The sequence below is a fragment of the Camelus bactrianus genome, chromosome 16, assembly GCF_048773025.1.
Source record: "Camelus bactrianus isolate YW-2024 breed Bactrian camel chromosome 16, ASM4877302v1, whole genome shotgun sequence".
NCBI classification, from domain to species: domain Eukaryota; kingdom Metazoa; phylum Chordata; class Mammalia; order Artiodactyla; family Camelidae; genus Camelus; species Camelus bactrianus.
The window spans coordinates 38,874,956-38,894,503 of NC_133554.1; the positions used below are offsets into that span (position 1 = coordinate 38,874,956).

The 19,548-nt window shown below is 57.2% G+C and overlaps 3 protein-coding genes across 8 annotated transcripts; 2 read left to right on the plus strand and 1 right to left on the minus strand.

Moving 5' to 3' along the window:
* Positions 1-76: 76 nt before the first annotated feature.
* Positions 77-2,139, minus strand: TLCD1 (TLC domain containing 1). The gene is made up of 4 exons (XM_010958256.3): positions 1,767-2,139; positions 1,354-1,436; positions 1,179-1,261; positions 77-772 (listed from the first exon to the last, which is right to left on the minus strand). Exons 1-4 carry the CDS (start codon positions 1,958-1,960, stop codon positions 389-391), a joined length of 744 nt encoding a protein of 247 aa, XP_010956558.1. The 5' UTR covers positions 1,961-2,139; the 3' UTR covers positions 77-388.
* Positions 1,480-13,217, plus strand: NEK8 (NIMA related kinase 8). 5 transcript variants are annotated; one of them, XM_074343126.1, is made up of 15 exons: positions 1,480-1,673; positions 6,368-6,573; positions 6,790-7,022; positions 7,254-7,385; positions 7,877-8,085; positions 8,241-8,320; positions 8,404-8,585; positions 8,707-8,854; positions 9,249-9,325; positions 9,652-9,769; positions 10,440-10,590; positions 10,812-10,975; positions 11,073-11,231; positions 11,415-11,573; positions 12,910-13,215. In XM_074343126.1, the coding sequence occupies exons 2-15, from the start codon at positions 6,438-6,440 to the stop codon at positions 12,984-12,986; spliced, it is 2,025 nt and encodes a 674-aa protein (XP_074199227.1). In that variant the 5' UTR covers positions 1,480-1,673; positions 6,368-6,437; the 3' UTR covers positions 12,987-13,215. The 5 variants fall into 5 exon arrangements, with proteins under 5 accessions (XP_074199227.1, XP_074199225.1, XP_074199226.1 ...); XM_074343124.1 differs by lacking the exon at positions 1,480-1,673 and adding an exon at positions 4,206-4,355 and having other exon boundaries at positions 12,910-13,217; XM_074343125.1 differs by lacking the exons at positions 1,480-1,673; positions 12,910-13,215 and adding exons at positions 4,206-4,355; positions 11,956-12,723.
* A 176-nt stretch (positions 13,218-13,393) lies between these two features.
* TRAF4 (TNF receptor associated factor 4) lies at positions 13,394-19,444 on the plus strand. 2 transcript variants are annotated; one of them, XM_074343134.1, is made up of 7 exons: positions 13,394-13,536; positions 16,585-16,636; positions 17,215-17,319; positions 17,394-17,555; positions 17,645-17,806; positions 17,892-18,047; positions 18,309-19,444. In XM_074343134.1, the coding sequence occupies exons 1-7, from the start codon at positions 13,394-13,396 to the stop codon at positions 18,939-18,941; spliced, it is 1,413 nt and encodes a 470-aa protein (XP_074199235.1). In that variant the 3' UTR covers positions 18,942-19,444. The 2 variants fall into 2 exon arrangements, with proteins under 2 accessions (XP_074199235.1, XP_074199234.1); XM_074343133.1 differs by lacking the exon at positions 13,394-13,536 and adding an exon at positions 13,569-16,457.
* Positions 19,445-19,548: the final 104 nt, after the last annotated feature.

Here is a 19,548-nt window from a genome sequence, read left to right on the forward strand (position 1 = left end):
ACCCACATTAGGATTGGTTGTCCTAGGACAACTACAACTTGTCTCCATCATAGAGGTAAAAAAGAGAACAAGCAAGAAGCTTTACAAGAACACCTTTATCCCTGGAAGAGATCCGCAGTCTTCATTAGCATCCATTCAGGGCAATGTGGGTTGGGTGCACCTTTCCCCCACACCCATCTACCATGCCCAACCAGTCTGTCTGCTTCCTTCACCCCTTGTCCAAGAAAGAACAAGAACTTCAGAGGAGTGCTTTCATTAGGGTTTGCAATAGCGGGTGAAGAGGCTGGCCCCAGAGGATGCCTCCGGCAAGGGGCTAAGTCTTCATTTATGTGTGGGGCTGTTCTTGGCTGTGTTTGCTGTCCTTGCCACAAGTTCCCAGCTCTGCTTTTCATTCAGTCAAGAACTTGTCTTTGTGTTGCTGGCTGGGAACACGGTCAGGGCAAAAGTCAGAGCGGAGAAGGCGGGAAAAGTAGATGAGGATCATGACATCCAGCAAGAGCAAGATGCTCAGCAGAAAGGTTCCCAGGGTCCTCTGGCCAGCATAACCCAGGAAGTAATGGGTAAGGTAGGCCTGAGGGGCCAGGCGGAAGAGAAAGTACATGACCAAGTTGACATATTTGTTCACCCGATAGAGGAGGAGATCCTGGGCATTGTTGATCTTCATCATCATTCGTATAGTGAGGAAGATGTTGCTGACCTCCACCAGCAGTGTTAGGACGCCCCCACCAACAAATCTTTTCCAAAAGATGCCTGAAAAGAAGGCACCCATAGCCTACAATGCAAGGGAGAGAACGTGTTAGGGAATTCACATGCCAAGACTTTAACTGGAAAGTTGGTGAGAATATCAAGGCTACCGACTTAAGGGCTAGGAAATGCTCCCCTATTTGCTTTCTTCTGGGAAGAGTTTACAGTGGATTCAACACTGCATTTTGATCCCTGCCCAGAGGTCCTTGGTCTGGGTGGAGTTTCCAGTCTAAGAAGGTGAGGCCTTGATTGCTGGCCTCAAATAGTGAATCAAGGGCACAGACAGTCAACCTAAGGCATTCTAGCATGAGAAGATGCAGGGCGTCATTGGAGTGGTGTTGAAAGATGGCCTATACCTCCCAGGTTCAAAAAGACAGGGCTGAGACTAGGTTGCTAGCACTAAGCCTATACAATATCCTCTGCTTCTCACTTACCATGACATGATGGACAAGGTATTCCCAAGAAGCTCGTGCCTGATGGCTAATCAAGATATCCACGGTGTCGTGGATGAAATACCCTAGGGGAGGGGTGGGGGAAGAGGTATTAAGGGGACTGAACAAGCTTATCCCTGTCCCCCCACCTATTTAATGCTTCCTGGGCAAGACCCACCTGTGGAGAAGCAAACGAGCAGATAGCCAGAAAGCGACCATGCTGTCTCAATTTCCACCAGCATCTCAGGGGTCTGCCATATACTGGAAGGGAGGGAAGAAGGTAGGCTCTCATCATCTCGGTATCCCCAAGGACGCACAACTTCCCCCATTACCCTTGCTAGTCCTCGGGGAGTCTGGGCTGACGCTATTGGCTGACTGCGGAGCTCGGAGGAGCTCGGCTTAAACCCAGGTGTCTCCCATTTCCTAGGTGAGACACCACCCCCCTCCCCTGGGGCTGCTGCAGTTCCTGGTTGGACAGCATTCTAAACTGGGAATCAGGTGAGACTGCCTGGGCCTCAGCCCGCTGGTGAGTGATGCGGCAAGTAATGCGGGATCCCCTAGCCTCCTTCACTCCCCCAGTCCTTCACTCACCACAGCAGTGCCCAGATCCCTGACACAATGGAATGAGTGAAGGAGACGAGCAGGTTGTGCCAGCGCCAGGTGCGCAGGGGGTCGGCGCGCACGTGTGCAGGCAGGGGCAGGCGACAGAGCGTGTGTCGGAGCGCCCGGAAGGTCAGCGTGGCGCCCAGGAGCAGCAGCAGGACGGGGAGCGGCACTGGGGGCATGCTGGCCCTCCCTGCCTTCTACCTGTCCGCCCTCTAGGCGGCCTCCGCGGGCTGTTCGGGAACGGGGCTCCCTCTCGGGCCAGTTCACCCCAGACGCCTCTCCCGCCGGCCGCCAGCCTCACACACGGTTTCCGCGGAGCCCTGTAGGCCCCTTCTCCCCTCCCGTCCCCTCCCTGCCGGCCTCTGCCCCCGCCCCCAACCGCCCGCGCCCCCGCCCCGCCTCCGCCTGTCCCCGCCCCTCCAGTGCCTCTGTAGCTCAGAGGGCTCAAGCGGCGTTTCCCGGGGGCCCCTGGGCCCTGCCGGGCTCTCGCGGACTTAAGGGGAAGGCGGCTGTCCTAGGGGCGCCGCCACCGAGCCATCCCTCGCTGGCGCCTCCCGACTGCCGACGGAGTCCTGCTCGCTCACTTCGTCTCGTTAACCCGCACCCTACCTTTTTCCGGGGGTCCAGACTCCTCTGCCTGGGCAGGTACTGAGAGAGCTTTCTCTCCGCCCTCAACTCCCTTATGGGCAGAGCTGGGCGTGACCCGTCACACACCCACGTCTTTTAATCCCTGGTGCTGGGGACGGGCCGGTGCCCAGCTTCTGACAGTGATCTCCATTTGGACCCTGTTCTTGCATTGGATCACTAGTTTCTTCAGGCGAGAGACGAGTATGTTTACCTGCCTCTACCGCGTTCCGCACCGAGTCAGTGCCTAGAAACTGTCGACTAACCCATCACCGCCCCTTCTCCCAAGCTCTTATGCTCCTGGGGCCGAGCGGCAGTCGCAGTCCTCCCTCAGACAGTCCCCAGGTCTATTCTCCCTGCTCCCTGGAGGCTGGGGCGGGCCCAGGCTGCTGGAGTGACCCTCACTCTGCAGGCCGGCGGCCTGGAGCAGTTGCAGATCGCAGCCACTAGGTGTCAGCCTGTCCTCACCGTGGCGCCAAATCCCTCCAGCCGCCGAAGAAACAAGGTGGTTGGTTGTGGGGAGTTAGCCAGATTACGCGAACGGAAGGGCAGTGAAGAACCGAGGGCAGGGGTAAAGGAGATGGGAGTAGTTGAGGCAGAGGGGTGAGGAGGTTCTACAAAAGGGAGGAAAAGCCAGAAGCCTGAGGCGCCAAGCAGTTTGGGTGTTTGCTCTGCCTCCCCGAAGGCTCCAAGCTTACACATTAACCTCTGTGGGGCTACTGGGTCAACTATGGTTTCTAGGTGAGAGCACGGAGTGTCCCGGCTGAGCAGCTTTCTCCCCCTAGGCTCCCCTTTGCTCACAGGGTAGCTTTGTCCGCCAGCCACACCAGCCTGAGCCAGCGACCGAGGGGCCCTCACAGGGCCCTTCCAGCAGTCATTCCACGCGGGTAGTATAGGCACCCTTTCAAGGGACAGGGTGGGAGCAGAAGATAAACACCCCTTTCCTCACATTCCTCACCCACTCAGAAATAGGGACGCTAATCACCATCCTTCCTGCTTCCTTAACTAAGCTTTTATGGAGCTTGTGAAGATCAGGAGGCGCCGGGAGACACCTGGAATTAAACTTACTTCCGGTCAAGATCTTAGACATTGGTACTAACCAGCCCCCTACCTCTGGGCAGAAGCCTTGAACCTCTATAACCCAAACGACTGTCTTTCCTCCTCTCCCCGAAGCTTTCAGATAGTGGTCCACTTCCCTCCCATTGTCCCCCAAGGAGTTCCTCCCTAGTTGAGTGCTGTAGGAGGCAGCGTTGTATGTGTGCATCGGGGGAATTATGGGTGTTGAAGAGCGCGGTGCTCGCTAGTCGGGACAGCCTGGAGATCGTGTTACGTTCTCCCTAGGTGAATCAACTTGCGCAGCTCAGGGTTTCCCCGGTCCCTCCCTAGGCAAACACGAAACTAATCCTGCACCCTGCCCCCACAGACCGAGAGCGCCGACGCTCTCGGTTGTTGTGATAGTGTTTATCGTTTGCGTGCCAACGAGAATCTGCCCTCTCCTTCGGAAACAGCGTCACTAGTGGGCAAAGAAGGGGAAAGAGAGAAGTCGATCCTCGTTTCCCACCCTTACTCGGCCTGCGCGGAGAACCCTTCTGGTCTAAGGGAGATTTGCGAGGGCCGGATGCGGCCACATTTAAGTGGCTGGTACCGTGTTGGCCTTTACAGAGCGCGCCAAGAAATGGCATATCGCCCATTTCTTGAACCCTGTTAGACTGACTGCAGATTCGGGCTGCAAGAACAGTGTAAATCAGCCAAGACAGATGAGAGGTGGAATCAACACCTAGCTCCACTTGCTCCACCCCGCAATTATTTTACAGTACAGGGGGCGTGGCTCCAGGGAGGGAGGGTCCGCGCACGCGCCGCGTTTAGGCGTCGGGGTTCCGGAAATGTGACTCTGAGAAATGAGATGGAGAAGTACGAGCGGATCCGAGTGGTGGGGAGAGGTGCCTTCGGGTGAGCCAGGGCTCTGGGGGAGGAAATTGCTCTGGGAGAGAGAATATAAGCCCCAACTCCGACCGCGAAATCATTGCCCGCTTAGCCCCGCCCCGAGGCGTGAGCGCCCGCGGTGGGAAGCCCCGCCCAGGCTTCCGGTCCTGGTCGAGGTCGGGAAACTCCGCCTCCAAAGAGGTCACGCCCCCGGCCAGCCTTTTGCGCCCACGGCAGAGTTCTGTTCTTTGATCCTGACTTCTTCATTCAACAGATACTGAGCGGCAACTATATGTGTCTGGCTCTCGGTGCTGAATATATAGCTAAGACCAAAATAGGCTTGGTCTTTTCCCTCTCGGAGCTTACAGACTATAGGAAAATTATACAAGAAACAGAACATTGTTAAAGAAGTGATTAAGAAACTGCGAGAAAAGAGTACGGCACCAGGGAGCATTTGTTTGTGGTGGTCAGGGAAAATTTCTCTGAGAGGTGAAATTTAACGCCAAGACTTGAGAAATGAGGACCAGAATTCTGAAGAAGGCAGAGCTTTTCAGGCGGAGGAAACAGCTTATGCGAAAGTCCTCACATGGGAAAGAATTCAGAGTATTCAAGAATTGAGAAAAAGTCCAATGTAGTTGGAAAGTAGCGAGCAACGTAAAGAATGGAATAGAATGTGATTGTCACAAAGGGCGGGAACCAGATTATGGCCTTGCAGGCTGGAGTAAAGGAGTTGGATTTATTTGCAGTGTAAAGGAAACAGGTTTAAGCAAAGGCATGATCTTGATATGATTTGTATTTTTTTTTTAGGTTTTTTTTTGAGGGGGGGAGGTAATTATGTTTGTTTATTTGTTTATTTACTTTTTAGGGGAGGTACTAGGGATTCAACCCAGGACCTCATGCATGCTAAGCATGTGCTGTATCACTTTGAGCTATACCCTCCCCCTGATTTGCATTTTTAAAATGTCACTCTGGCTGCTGCGTGGAATTTAGATTTGAGAGTGACAAGAGTGAAAGCGACCATTCAGAGTCTAGTGCAGTATTCTAGGCAAGAAATGCTTTGGGCAAGGGTTATAGTACAAGATACAGAGAGAAATGGGTAGGTTCACAGTATCTTGGAGGTAGAAACAGGATTTATTGATGTGTTAGTGTCAGATAGAGGAAAGATTCTGGCATAATTTCCAGATGTCTGACTTTAATAACTGGGGGACAGTGGTATCATTTACTGATATGGAAGAAACTGAGGAAGGAAAGGTTTTGAAGGCAGGCATCAGGAGTTTTTATTTTGAACTTGTTAAAATTTAGGATGCTTGCGAGCCATTCAGGTAGAGACGCAATGCAGGTAGTTGGATATGTAAGTCTGAGGCTCAGAGGAGAGGTCTGAGCTAGAGATATACATTTAATACATAGATGATCATCTTATAGTACATCATTCAGCAGATATTTCTTGAGCTCCTACTATGTGCTGGGGTATGCACTAGGCTATGCAGTGGGGCTATAGTGGTGAATGAGAAAGAACCAAAGTCTTCTTAATAGACACTGACTACAGAGTTGGAAGAAAATAATACTATAAATGGCTTCCACTCACTGAGTAATTTTGATGTGCCAGGCACTGTGCTAAGTGCAGTCCATGCATTTTCTCGTTCTATCTTCTCAACAACCTTGTGAGATTGATCCTATTTTCCAGATCCTGAGGCTACATAATTTAAGACCAGATAACTAGTAACAGGAGGAGTCAGGATGTGAACCCAGGCAGTTAAATCCAGAGTCTGTGGGGACTTACAGAGCCCAAAACAACTTTACCTCATTGTGCCTGGGGTGAAACAGTCCCAGATGAGTTAAATGACTTGCCCAAAGTGTCACACAATTTGTGGTCAGTTCTCCTCATTCCTAAACTCAGCGTTCTGTGCACTTACTTAGATGACCTCTTAGTTTAGGTGCCCATTGCCCTCTCCTAAGGAAAACCCAGTCACCAGGTCTGCCCTGCCTGATAGGTGGTTGGAGGCTCAGCTGGTACCCACTACTATACTCTCTGTCCTCAGGATCGTGCACCTGTGCCTGCGCAAGGCTGACCAGAAGCTGGTAATCATCAAGCAGATCCCAGTGGAGCAAATGACCAAAGAAGAGCGGCAGGCAGCCCAGAACGAGTGCCAGGTCCTCAAGCTGCTCAACCACCCCAATGTCATTGAGTACTACGAGAACTTCCTGGAGGACAAAGCCCTCATGATCGCCATGGAATATGCACCAGGTAGGCCAGCCTCCTTGCACTGGCCTGGCTGCACCTCTGGGACGGGCAGGCACTGATCAGCTTGGAATGGGCTTGGCTGAGGGTCAGAGGTATAGAGTTCCGACCCCAGTTGTGTGTCACTAGTAGGGCCTTGCCCTGTCTGGGCCTTTGATTTCATATAAAGGAGAGTCTTAGGCATGGAAAACCTCGATCTTAACTAGTCTCTTGTGACTGCAGGTGGCACCCTGGCTGAGTTCATCCAGAAGCGTTGTAATTCCCTTTTGGAGGAGGAGACCATCCTGCACTTCTTTGTGCAGATTCTGCTGGCGCTGCATCATGTACACACCCACCTTATCCTGCACCGGGACCTCAAGACCCAAAACATCCTTCTAGACAAACACCGCATGGTCGTCAAGATCGGTGACTTCGGCATCTCCAAGATCCTTAGCAGCAAGAGCAAGGCCTATACGGTGCCTGGGCATGGAGGGGACCGTAACGGTGCTGGAGGTTTTGAGGGCTGAGGCCCACTCTACATCCCTATCCTCACCTCATTCCCACCCCCAGGACCTTGGCCCCTTAGCTCCTGGCTGCAGAAGGAAGCACTTTTGTCTGCTTTAGGGAGAATCTATCTCTAAGTAGGCTTGTGGGCAGAGCCTTGGTCCTCCCACCTCCAGGCTGAAATACTAGCTTCCCTCCTGCAGGTGGTGGGTACTCCTTGCTACATCTCCCCTGAACTGTGTGAGGGCAAGCCCTACAACCAGAAGAGTGACATCTGGGCCCTGGGCTGTGTCCTCTATGAGCTCGCCAGCCTTAAGAGGGCCTTTGAGGCTGCGGTGAGTAAGCTTCACCAAGGAGACAACTGGGAAATCTCTACCTCTAGCTCCTCCCCCCTGAAGTGCTTGGCACCAACCACTTCTGTGTTTCTTCTGTGGCTGAGTTATCTCTCTCTTATCAGATTAGTGGGTTACCCCACGCCGGGTCTGTGGCTTCCCTCAGACTATGGGTTCCTGATGGTGGGCGTTGGGTCCCCCCATTAAACTGAGGGCTCCCGAGGGCAGGGCCCTCCCATCAGATTAGGGACCTCTGAAGGGCAAGACTTGAGTTCTCCCAACAACCTGGGATTTCTGAGGACATAGCTGCAGCTCCCCTATCAGGTTCTTAAAAGCAGGGTTTGGCTTCCCTGTCTTCCTGGGAATCCCCTCACTAGAAAAGGCTTCTGACTGCAGGGCTATGACCACCCAAGGCTAGGGGCTGGAGCTGGGGGTGCTACTGTTTAAGAGCCTGGCCTGAGGTTCTGGCCAGTCCCACATTGGTGCCTTCACAGAACCTGCCAGCGCTGGTGCTGAAGATCATGAGTGGCACCTTTGCGCCCATCTCTGACCGGTACAGCCCTGAGCTTCGCCAGCTGGTTCTGAGTCTGCTCAGCCTGGAGCCCGCACAGCGGCCACCGCTCAGCCACATCATGGCACAGCCCCTCTGCATCCGTGCGCTCCTCAACCTCCACACCGACCTGGGCAGCGTCCGCATGCGGAGGCCGGTGCAGGGAGCAGGGAAGGGGGCCCTGGGCAGCAGCAGGGTGGGGAGCATAGTAGGCCTGGGGCAGAGGGGCGCGCATGGCAAGCCCTCCATTGCTGCGTGTGGGAATGCCAAGGAGGGTCCTTGTCCTGAGGTCCCCATCTGTCCCGCAGGGCAGAAAAGTCCCTAGCCACCGGGCCACCGATGGCCCCTGGCAGCACAGGGAACAGGACCACCAGCGCCCGTTGCAGAGGTAAGTCGGGACGACCGCCCGGGTTCCCAAGGACGCTATGGCATTCCCATCAGTTTAAAAGGCCTGATGAGCTGTCCCTGCAGGCGTCCCTCGGGGACCCACACGGCCTGCCATTCCGCCGCCGCTGTCGTTGGTGTACGCGTGGGGCGGTGGGCTCAGCGCGCCCCTGCGGCTGCCAATGCTCAACACAGAGGTGGTCCAGGTGGCAGCCGGGCGCACGCAGAAGGCCGGCGTCACGCGCTCTGGGCGCCTCATCCTGTGGGAGGTGAGCCGGCTGGAGTGTGCCTGGAGGGAGGGGGACGCGGGTCTGGGGCCGGGGGCTGGGGGCGGCGTGTCAGGAGCCGGGCGCACAGGCGCCGGCCACGCCCTCTCGTCTCCCCTCGCAGGCCCCGCCCCTAGGCGCCGCAGGGGGCTCCCTCCTTCCGGGAGCAGTTGAGCAGCATCCCCAGTTCGTCTCCCGTTTCCTGGAGGGCCAGTCAGGTGTGACCATCAAGCATGTGGCCTGTGGGGACCTCTTCACAGCCTGCCTAACTGGTGAGCCAGTCAGGGGACTACCCTGTGGAGACCCCGCTATAAGAAGGCCTTCCAGAGCAACTTTCCTCGTTGCCCGTCGTTTGCAAACTACTCAGTTAATAATGCGTCTGTCCACCAGGGGTGCTCTACTTGCACATTCTTCTTTAGCTTCACAGCAGGCCTGGCAAAGCAGTCACATTATCCCCATTTGACAGATCCCGGAAACTAAAGCTCAGAGGCTGTCACTTGGGAAGAAAGACCCCTGTCCCTTTCTCCCCGTTCCCATTCTTCCAGCCCTCGCCTGCAATTAACTTTTCTTGCTCCTCCAGCCCAAGGTTGCTCTGGTCTGTCTGGAAACAATCTAACCTCTCTTCTTCCTCTCTTCTTTCCCTTTCCTCACTGTCCCCCTCTCTAGACCGAGGCATCATCATGACCTTTGGCAGTGGCAGCAACGGGTGCCTAGGCCATGGCAGCCTCAATGACATCAGTCAGGTGGGTGCTGCGTGTACGTTGGGGAGGAGGAAGTGGGGAGATGGCAAGGAGCCCACATCTGAGAGCTGACACCGAGGTCAGGGGAATACCCAGCAGCCACAGGTCCCTCTAGCTCCCAGGCTGCACCTGTTCTGGGCAGCATCGGGGGAAGTACAGAAAGACCAGGCTTCCTCACTGGTTGCAGTGGTGGGTAGGGGGGATTTAAAGAGACAGCCACCTTCCTGAGACTTTGCAGCCTTCAACTTCATCCCTACAGGGGATGTTGAGGCCAGGTGGCTACTCCAGGCCCCTTGCCCACAGTCTACCCTTGCTTCCTCTCTTTCTAGCCCACCATTGTGGAGGCCCTGCTGGGCTATGAGATGGTGCAGGTGGCCTGTGGGGCCTCTCACGTGCTGGCCCTGTCCACTGAGAGAGAACTGTTTGCCTGGGGCCGCGGAGATGGTGGTAAGCTTTCACTCTGTTTCAGCCTCTGGCTCCATCACACAGTACCCCTCAGCCACAATTTGTTCTTCTTCACAGCCATCTTCTACCCCATGGCCCATTCTCTCTTCCCTCTTTTCACTCTAATTCCATTCATTTATTAACTCAAGAAACCTTTATTGCACACCCATTATGTGCCCACTCTGTGCTGGGTGCTGAGACAAGATAAACAAGATGTCTTTTCCTTCAGGTACTCATGATGTAATGAGAGGGATTTGACTCGTCCAGCAGTATCTGTTGTGGACCTCTCTGGGTCAGGAATCAGGCTGGGCATTGAAAATAGAGATGACTTAGATGGGGTTCCTCTCCTCCTAGAGGACTGATTCTAGATGGAGGAGGGATGACAATTCCCCATCATGATAGAGGACAGACAGCAGCAGGCCTCCCCACAAGGTCCAGAGGTGTGGGAACCCAAGGAATGGCAAGGAGCTCCACCTGGAGGAGACAGATGTGGCATCTAAACAGGGCCTTAAAGGAGGAGTAGGATTTCGACTCATGGAGGGGCCAAGGATGGGCATTTCAGTCTGAGGAACAGCCTTCACTCATGCTGTTACTTCCTCTCCATGGGTCCTTCTTATCCTGGCATCACCAACCCTAAAGCTCAGTCTAGTCCCATCCTGGTTTCTCCTTGTAGGCCGGCTGGGACTGGGCACCAGGGAGTCCCACAGCTGTCCCCAGCAGGTACCCATGCCCCCAGGGCAGGAAGCACAGCGGGTTGTATGTGGTATTGATTCCTCCATGATCCTCACTGTGCCTGGCCGAGCCCTGGCCTGTGGGAGCAACAGGTAAGTAGATGCATGTTGATGAGCAGCCTGCCCCGCCCTCCCCAGCTGCCAGTGCTCAGTCATTGCCTACCTCCCATCAGGGATAAGAACTGAGGAGGGGTTGAGGGTGCTGGGTTCAACCCAAGGTGGGATTTGTCCCCTGGTGCACAAGCTCCTGCTCAGATAAGTAGGGGCGAGGACAGTCTGTATAAACTGGACTTGGCTTCTGGCTCTGTCCTCAGGTTCAATAAGCTGGGTTTGGACCACCTCTCCCTGGGGGAGGAACCTGCTCCCCACCAGCAAGTGGAGGAGGCCCTAAGCTTCACACCACTAGGTTCTGCACCCCTGGACCAGGAGCCCCTGCTGAGCATGGACCTGGGCACTGCTCATTCAGCTGCTATAACTGGTGAGCAGGACGTGGGCACAGGTCAGAGGTGGAATTTCCTGGCTTCCTTGGGTCCTCAGTTGAGGCACCCTTTTCTTCTTTTCCTCTTCCCCTATAGCCTCTGGTGACTGCTACACTTTCGGCAGCAATCAGCATGGGCAGTTGGGTACCAACGCTCGCCGGGTCAGCCGGGCCCCTTGTCAAGTCCAGGGCCTCCAGGGCATCAAGATAGCGATGGTGGCCTGTGGGGATGCCTTCACTGTAGCCATTGGGGCAGGTGATTAGTGGGCACTATGGGGGCAGATAGGAGCATGCGCAGGCCCATGGGCAATGGTGGGTGATGCTCAGGGCTGCTGAACTCAGCAACCTCATGTTGGGGCCAGTATGGCAGTCTAGGAGGATAGCTACTTACTAACCTATGTCCTTCTCCCATTTCCCTCCTTGGGATTCTCTTTGGCAGAAAGTGAAGTGTACTCTTGGGGCAAAGGGGCCCGAGGTCGACTGGGAAGGAGGGATGAGGATGCTGGACTCCCGAGGCTAGTGCAGCTGGATGAGACACACCCCTACACAGTGACTTCTGTGTCCTGTTGCCATGGAAACACTCTCCTAGCTGTTCGCCGTGAGTTATAACTTCGCCCTCACCCACACAAGGGTTAATCCAGCTGGCCTCTGTCTGCACTCCCATCTTCAGTGGTCACAGCCCAAATTACTAAAACCATCTTCAGCCCCCAGAAAGCAAAAACTGTGGGGCAAAAGTGAGCCCCTGGGGTGGACAAGGGTGGGTGCTTCTTGAGCCTCACTGAAGGGCTGCCTCCACTGCTCACCAGGGCCCAAATGCATTCTTTCTTCTCCAACTCTCAAGTTCAGTTTAGTGTGAACCTCTGTTTCTGGCCTGGCAGGATCCAGAGTCTAGGGCCCCGTGTGGGAACTGAGGTAGTTGAGTCTTGCTGGGGGCACTGCCCTCTGGGAAGCTGCAGGGATTTCTCATTTGTATTCTCCAGCCGTCACAGATGAGCCAGTCCCACCCTAAGGCACCTGGATACACCTCTGGACTACCCTGATATTGCTTCTCCTCTGCTTGTTCTTGAAAAGCGCAGGTGCCTCAGGCATGACCATCCCCCTGGATTGTATCATCAGTGGAGTATAAGAACCAGTAAAGCCTCTGCTCCACATTTTGCCCTGGATGTGTAAAACTCAACCCTCCCTATTCCCTTAGCATCCCTCTTTTCCCTTCCCACCCTTTCTTTTTAGTCAGCGTCCTCAGGGTTCAGCCTGGCTAGAGTTGGAAGCCAGATGTTAACCTTTGGAAGCAGGGTGGTCTCCAGAGCCTCTGCAGAGAAAGGCTGGCGGTAGCTGTGGCTCTACCCAGACCCTGCCCCTTCCCCTAGTCCAGTTAGAAAATAAGTCCTTGCTGTCTACTGGGAGAGCAGCTCAGTGCTTTGGAGCAGGGCAAGCCAGGGCCTGCCTGGACTGGCCATTCCGGAGGCCTAGCCCCTGCATTGGCCTGAGGCAAGGAGGTCCCAGGAGTGCTGCCACCCGCCCCCACTCTTATATCCTGAGGCAGGGATTTGCACAATTTCTGAGTGCCTCCCTTCCCTTGCGGGACTGCATGGGTTGCAGTGGACTGCAGAGGGGATTCCTGCCGTAAGGTTGCCCCTCACCCCACGCCATTCCCCCAAAGCAGGTTGGGAGAAAGGTTAGCTGGCTGGACCAGACCAGCTTCCCAGATGACTGGAAAGTAGCGCCAATAAAAATCAGCTGCCTGCCTAGAGTGTGGGTCTCTTCAGGGGTGGGGGTGGCGGCCACCCCAGGGCTGGGTTGGGCTCGATCAGGGCTGCAGGGCCGCGGTCGAGGGAGGAATGTGGGCGCAGCCTTAGGCTGGAGCCCAGGTTCCCCTGGCCCAGCGCCCAGCTCGGCCTCCCCGCCCAGCTGGGCTCCCCGGATCTGATTGCCAGGCTTCGGCTGCCTAGCACCTGGAAGCTGGAGCCCCGGGCCCCTGGGCGACACGTGGCCCCTGAGACTGAGCTATTGACTCCGGAGAAAAGAATCTTTGTAGCTCGGCCCGGCCCGTCCCGTCATGTCCTCCGAGGCCCTCCGCCTCAGCCAGGGTCAGAGCCCCAGCCCGAGCTCTGGGGAGAAGCAGAGCCTCGATTTTTCTTCCTGAGGGGAAAGAGGAGCCCCTGCTTCGAGGGGGAGCCGAGCCTGGCGGAGCGCGGACCCCAAAGTCTCCGGCTCGCAGGGCGGGTGGGGAGCCGGGCGCGGCGGGCACTAGGACCGCGCGAGCGCAGCCCCGCCCCCTCTTCCGGCGGGCGGACTCAAGAACTGGGCGCAGGCCGCGGCCGCCAGTCGGCGCCGCCCGGACCCGGGATCGCGGCCCGAGCGAGGCGCGGGCTGTGGGGCCGCTGCGCGCCCGGCCCCGCTCGCCCGTGCCCGCCCGCCATGCCCGGCTTCGACTACAAGTTCCTGGAGAAGCCCAAGCGGCGGCTGCTGTGCCCGCTGTGCGGGAAGCCCATGCGCGAGCCCGTGCAGGTTTCTACCTGCGGCCACCGCTTCTGCGACACCTGCCTGCAGGAATTCCTCAGGTGCGGCCCGGGGGGAGCGGGGGACGGCGGGTGGGGGATAGGGCACGCCGCCGGGGGAGGGTCGAGGCCAGAGGCACCACGGCTCTTTGTCTGCGCTGCAGCCCGGTGATCTCAGGGGCGCCCAGCGTGACGTCACGAGGCGGCGGGGACGTCAGGCCCCCTGAGGGAGGACCCCACGCTCTAATCCGTAGGGTCCCGCGTGCTATTGGCGTCCGCCCCAGGTGGGAACAATTCCCTGCCTTCCTGCGGGGTCGAGGTGGGAAAGCACGGGTCTTCCTGACCCGTGGCCGGCCCTTCCCCCTCACCTGAGAGCCAGAGCGGCCTCAGCCTTGAACTTTGAATTCTTCTGGGAAGAGGACAAAATCCTGTTTCGCGCAGCACCTTAAGCCTCCGGAATTTTCAGCTACCTAAGCTCTTCTGATTATTCGGAAGTTACGAGAACCGCAGCTATTGTTCTCCCATTTCACAGATGAGAAAACGAGATTCAAATTCAAAGAAAGCCTGCGACTGGCGCGGGGTCACACGATTACCTAAAGGCTTAACTGGGGTTTAAGCCCAGGCTGCTCGTGGTCGCAGGGTAGAGGGAGGATTGCGAGTCTACAGCTCTCCACTGCAGTAGGAACCCTTTGGGTGTCCTTCCCTGCCCCTGGAGGTCTTGAGCGAGCGGTCTAGAAATCGTTAGGGGGTCGCACCCTGCGTGTGACTCAACGCCCCCTGCCCTCTCCCGACCCAGGTCACCCCTTGGCTCTTGGGCACCCGTTGAGTTTTGGGCGCCTTGCGGTGTTTTGAATCTCCTGCCCACGCTGGGACCTGCTCAGTCCCAGGTGTGGGGAGGCAGGAAGAGGGAGCCCCGGCTCCTGGGGAGGTCGTGCTCCAAGAGCATCGGGAAGGCTGGGTCAGCCACTGCCATGTGTCAGGAGGCCGTTTGTGAGGGTTCGCGGGGCGCAGGCAGGGAGAGCATTTTTGGGGCTCCTGCCTTTAGTGCTCCCTCCCGCCGTCTCCCGCAGCCCCGAGCCTGGCGGAAATCTCAGCAGGTCCTTTGTTTTCTGTTCCCCGCAGCCTGGGCCGGTCCTACCCTCACATATGCTCCTGCACAAGCTGCTGTGCTGCCCCCTCCTCCTTTTCCCTCACCCTCCTCCCTTCTGTGTACACAGACTCCCCTACCGACACACAGTCCCATTGTCTTCTCCCGTGCCCTTCCCCGGCCCTCTGGTTTCCAGATGAAGCCAGCTGAGCCTGCCCCCCTCCTCAGCTGACCCACTCTGCCTCGGGGAAGGAGCGGGGGAGGGGGCTGTCAGGCCCGTTTCCCTCTCCCTCAGCCCCTCTCTGCTGCTTCTGCCCCTCCCCCTCCCGGAAATCCCCTCTTCCTCTCCCACAGCCCCCTCCCCCCATCCTGTCTTCTCCCCTGGGCCTGGGCCTCCACTGCACCGCCTGGAGCAGTCTCGGGCCCCTGCCTTCCCCCCTCCGCTAGCGCCGGAGAGCTCTGTTGCTGAGGCCGGGAGGAGGGAGGTAGTGGGACAGGCTCTGTTCCTCACTGCCCCTCCCACTCTTCCACCTAGGGTGCCCGTAGCTCTGGGGGAACCTTTGTCCTGGCTGGGCCCCAAACTGCCCAGGCTAATCTGCCTGAAGCCTGGGGACTTGCCTCAGTCCCTTCCCTGACTCCAGAACCACTAAGTCAGCACATTCCTGAGGCCGCCAGGCAGACCCTCTCCCTCATGGCCCACCCTCTTTCCCCACTCCTGCCTGGGCCATTACTCAGGTCTTTTCAGAAAGGCTGGTTGCCTTGTGGGCACGGGCACACCTCCTCACTGCCTGGGCACGTATTTTTCTTGGCAATGGCAGCATGGCCAGTAGTAGTCGTGAGGTCGGGAGGAGGTGGGTGCTAGAAATTCTTTGAGCACCTGAGCCATGGACTGCCCAGGTCCTGCAAAGTGCCGTGGTGGACAGGGCTCCCAGGGAGCCTTTGCTTCCGCCTTGATGCTTGCCTGCTTCCTACCTACCTGACTCAGACTTGCCAGAAATGCCCTGCCTGAGGGCCTTCAATCCTGCTGGGTGAGCCCTTGCCCTGCCTGGGCTGTGCCAGGCATGTGTGACTGGTCCTGGCTAGGGTCAGCAAGGCCATGTTGGCGGAAGGATGCGTGCCAGAGGTTCCTTGAGTGCTAACAACCTGGAGAGGGATTGGTGGAGGAGAGGGAGGGCAGTGGACAGGGTCAGCAGGCTTCACATGCCTGCTGTGCAGTGACCAGAGCCTTGGTATGCTTGTCTGGACAGTTTTTCTTGCACTAGCATTTCTTCTGTATGCAGGGTAGTAGAACTGATCTTAGCTGTGGAATCAGACATATGTAGGTGCTGCTTCATCTGTGAGCTGCAAAATGGGGACATTGAGCCCCTTTTCAGAGGCAGGTGATGAGAACTGGGTGGGACAGTTCTTTGATCTGCAAAATGGGGACATTGAGCCCCTTTTCAGAGGCAGGTGATGAGAACTGGGTGGGAACATAAACACAGTACCTTTCCTCCTCTTTGCTTTAGGAGACACACCCTCATAGGAAGAGGGAAGGGATTGGGTAGGGTGGCTCCAAGCTGACCTTTGCCCTGGGTTCTTTGCTGGGCACCCTCATGGGGCTGGGCAGCCCTGGCACTTAATCTCAGTTCATCCCTGATCACCAGCCACCCCCCCCCCCAAATCAGCTTTCAGCCTGACCAATGAAAACTAACCCAGGGGAGGGGTTGGCTGGGCAGCCTGTTCCTTTCCTAGTCCAGCTGCCACCCTGGGAGGAGGGGTGCCAGCTGCCACCTGTTGGCCAAATGCTGTCTAAGGCAGCTGCCTTGGCCTCCAGAACCACCCCTCCCCAGGACAAGACCTGGGATCTTCTGGGGTCCTGGAGAAGTGGGTACCCTCAGGCCTCTGCTTACCCTCTCAGGTGAGGCTGCCTGGGAACTGGTCTGGTGAGGGAAGGAGGCTGCCCTGGTTGAGAGAGTCAGGCCTGGGGCTCTCCCTTCCCATAGTGTGGAGCCTTGACCCTGTCTCTCCCCCCTAACCCCCCGCAGTGAAGGAGTCTTCAAGTGCCCTGAGGACCAGCTTCCTCTGGACTATGCCAAGGTGAGTCCACAGTGCCAGGTACAGGCTCTTGCCCTTGGTGGAGGCTGCAGCTGCTGGCAGTCAGTGGGCTCAGGGCCAGTGTCAACCCAGTGCTGTGAAATCGTGTGCCCCCACAAAGGTGGCCTGTTCCCTCCCACCACGCCAGTTTGCAAATGAGGCCTGTGTTTGCCCTGGAGGGCAGGCACAATGCCCAGCCTGTGGGGGTGCACAGAGCTGCTCTGTGCCCACAAGAAGTGTTCCCCTCCTCTTCGGGTGGCTGGCCAGACCTGTGGCTGAGGGCCAGGACCCCTCTCCCAGGGGGAAGGAAGCAGAGGGTGTGGGGGCTGCCTAGACTAAGCAGGCTGATTGGCTGCCACTCCAAAGGGAGTGTCATGTGCCAGCATGTTGGGGGACCCTGGAATCTAGTGTTGGAGCAGATACTACCAGCTGTGCCCTTTGTTCCTGGGCATAGAGAGGCATTTAGCCCAAGAGAGGCTGTTACTGGCTCTAAGGTAGAGCTACCCTGTCTGGGGGTGGAGGAGGTGGGAACCAGGGACTGTAGCGGGCTCTGACCCTGACCATTCCTTTCTTGCCCACAGATCTACCCAGACCCAGAGCTAGAGGTCCAGGTACTGGGCCTGCCTATCCGCTGTATCCACAGTGAGGAGGGCTGCCGCTGGAGTGGGCCCCTTCGGCACCTACAGGTGAGGCTCTGATGGGGGCGGGCAGGGGGCACTTCCCTCTCTTGGCAGGCACTAACTGCCATCTCTCCCACCAGGGCCACCTGAATACCTGCAGCTTCAATGTGGTCCCCTGCCCCAACCGCTGCCCTGCCAAGCTGAGCCGCCGGGATCTGCCTGCACACCTGCAGCACGACTGCCCCAAGCGGCGCCTCAAGTGCGAGTTTTGTGGCTGTGACTTCAGTGGGGAGGCCTTTGAGGTGGGTGGGGCCTGGCTGACAGTAGAGGGAGAGTGGGGTACCTGGTGGCCCACGGATCCCTAAACTCAGCCCATCTGGCATTTCCACAGAGCCACGAGGGCGTGTGCCCCCAAGAGAGTGTGTACTGTGAGAACAAGTGTGGTGCCCGCATGATGCGGCGGCTGCTGGCTCAGCATGCCACTTCTGAGTGCCCCAAGCGCACCCAGCCTTGCGCCTACTGCACCAAGGAGTTCGTCTTTGACACCATCCAGGTGAGGCCCTTCCTGAGCTGGGGGCGATGGGGCAGGTAGCAGGGAGTTGGGCTGCTAACTGCTTCTCTCTGCCCTGCCACCCCAGAGCCACCAGTACCAGTGCCCCAGGCTGCCTGTGCCCTGTCCCAACCAGTGTGGCGTGGGCACCATCGCTCGGGAGGACCTGCCGGGCCATCTGAAGGACAGCTGTAGCACTGCCCTGGTGCTGTGCCCATTCAAGGACTCTGGCTGCAAGCACAGGGTGAGATGCCCCTCTTCCTGTCAGCTCCCTTCTTGGTCCTTGAAGCCTCGGACAGAGGCCCTTAATGGTCCCTTCTCTGCTGGTCTGAAGCCTTCCGTCCTTCCCCTTTCTGGCCAGCTCCAGCCTCCTCCTAGTGCCATCTGTCTTCCTCATGTAGAGCTGGGTGCTGGCCACCCTGTACCCACTCCTCTCCTGTCCTCTGGACTTGCCCCTACTGATAGCTCTCCTCCCTTCCCCCATGGCCCGGGGCTTTGCCAACAGTGCCCTAAGCTGGCAATGGCGCGGCACGTGGAGGAGAGCGTGAAGCCACATCTGGCCATGATGTGTGCCCTGGTGAGCCGGCAACGGCAGGAGCTGCAGGAGCTGCGAAGAGAGTTGGAGGAGCTGTCGGTGGGCAGTGATGGCGTACTCATCTGGAAGATTGGCAGTTACGGGCGACGGCTCCAGGAGGCCAAAGCCAAGCCCAACCTCGAGTGCTTCAGCCCTGCCTTCTACACACATAAGTATGGCTACAAGCTGCAGGTGTCTGCCTTTCTCAATGGCAATGGCAGTGGTGAGGGCACACATCTCTCACTCTACATTCGCGTGCTGCCAGGTGCCTTTGACAATCTCCTCGAGTGGCCCTTTGCTCGCCGCGTCACCTTCTCCCTGCTGGATCAGAGCGACCCTGGGCTGGCTAAGCCACAGCATGTCACTGAGACCTTTCACCCTGACCCAAACTGGAAGAATTTCCAAAAACCAGGCACTTGGCGGGGCTCCCTGGATGAGAGTTCTCTGGGCTTTGGCTACCCCAAGTTTATCTCCCACCAGGATATCCGCAAGCGAAACTATGTGCGGGATGATGCAGTCTTCATCCGTGCCTCTGTTGAATTGCCCCGAAAGATCCTGAGCTGAATGCAGATGGGGCTGCAGGAGAAAGGGGGATGGAACATGACCTCCATCAGGCACTGGCTGAACCTGAAGAGGGGGCCGGACCCCCTTACAGCTGCTTCTGCTGCCTGGGTTCTGTTACCCTGTTCCCCCTCCCTCCTCCTCTACCACCCTCAGGTGCCTCCTATTGGTGCTTCAGCCCTGGCCTCTGAGGAAAGCAGGTCTTAGGGTCATCAAGGGCTTGGAAATAAGTGATCCCAGGGCCTGTCTCCTGGACAGGGCGGACATGCCTTGGTGCGGGCCACACTCTACCCCGGACTGAGGTGCCTGCTGGTGCTATGTCCCAAGAGCCATAGGGGGGAGGGGGAGTTGGGAAACTGAGGGGCAGTTAAAAGTATCTGTCTTGAGATCTGATTTCTCTTCCCCTTTCCCCAGCTGTGTTCCCTCTGGTTATTTATTTACTTAGTGCCAGGAGGGCACAGCAGGGGAGCCCTGGTTTTTAATAAATCCTGAATTGTATTTATTAACTTGGTTCCAGCCTGACTCATCTGGGTTGGTTAGGGTCCTGGCAGGCTGGGCCCAACGGTGAGGTTAAAAGGACCAGAGGGGCTGCAACCCTCTTGGCCCCAGA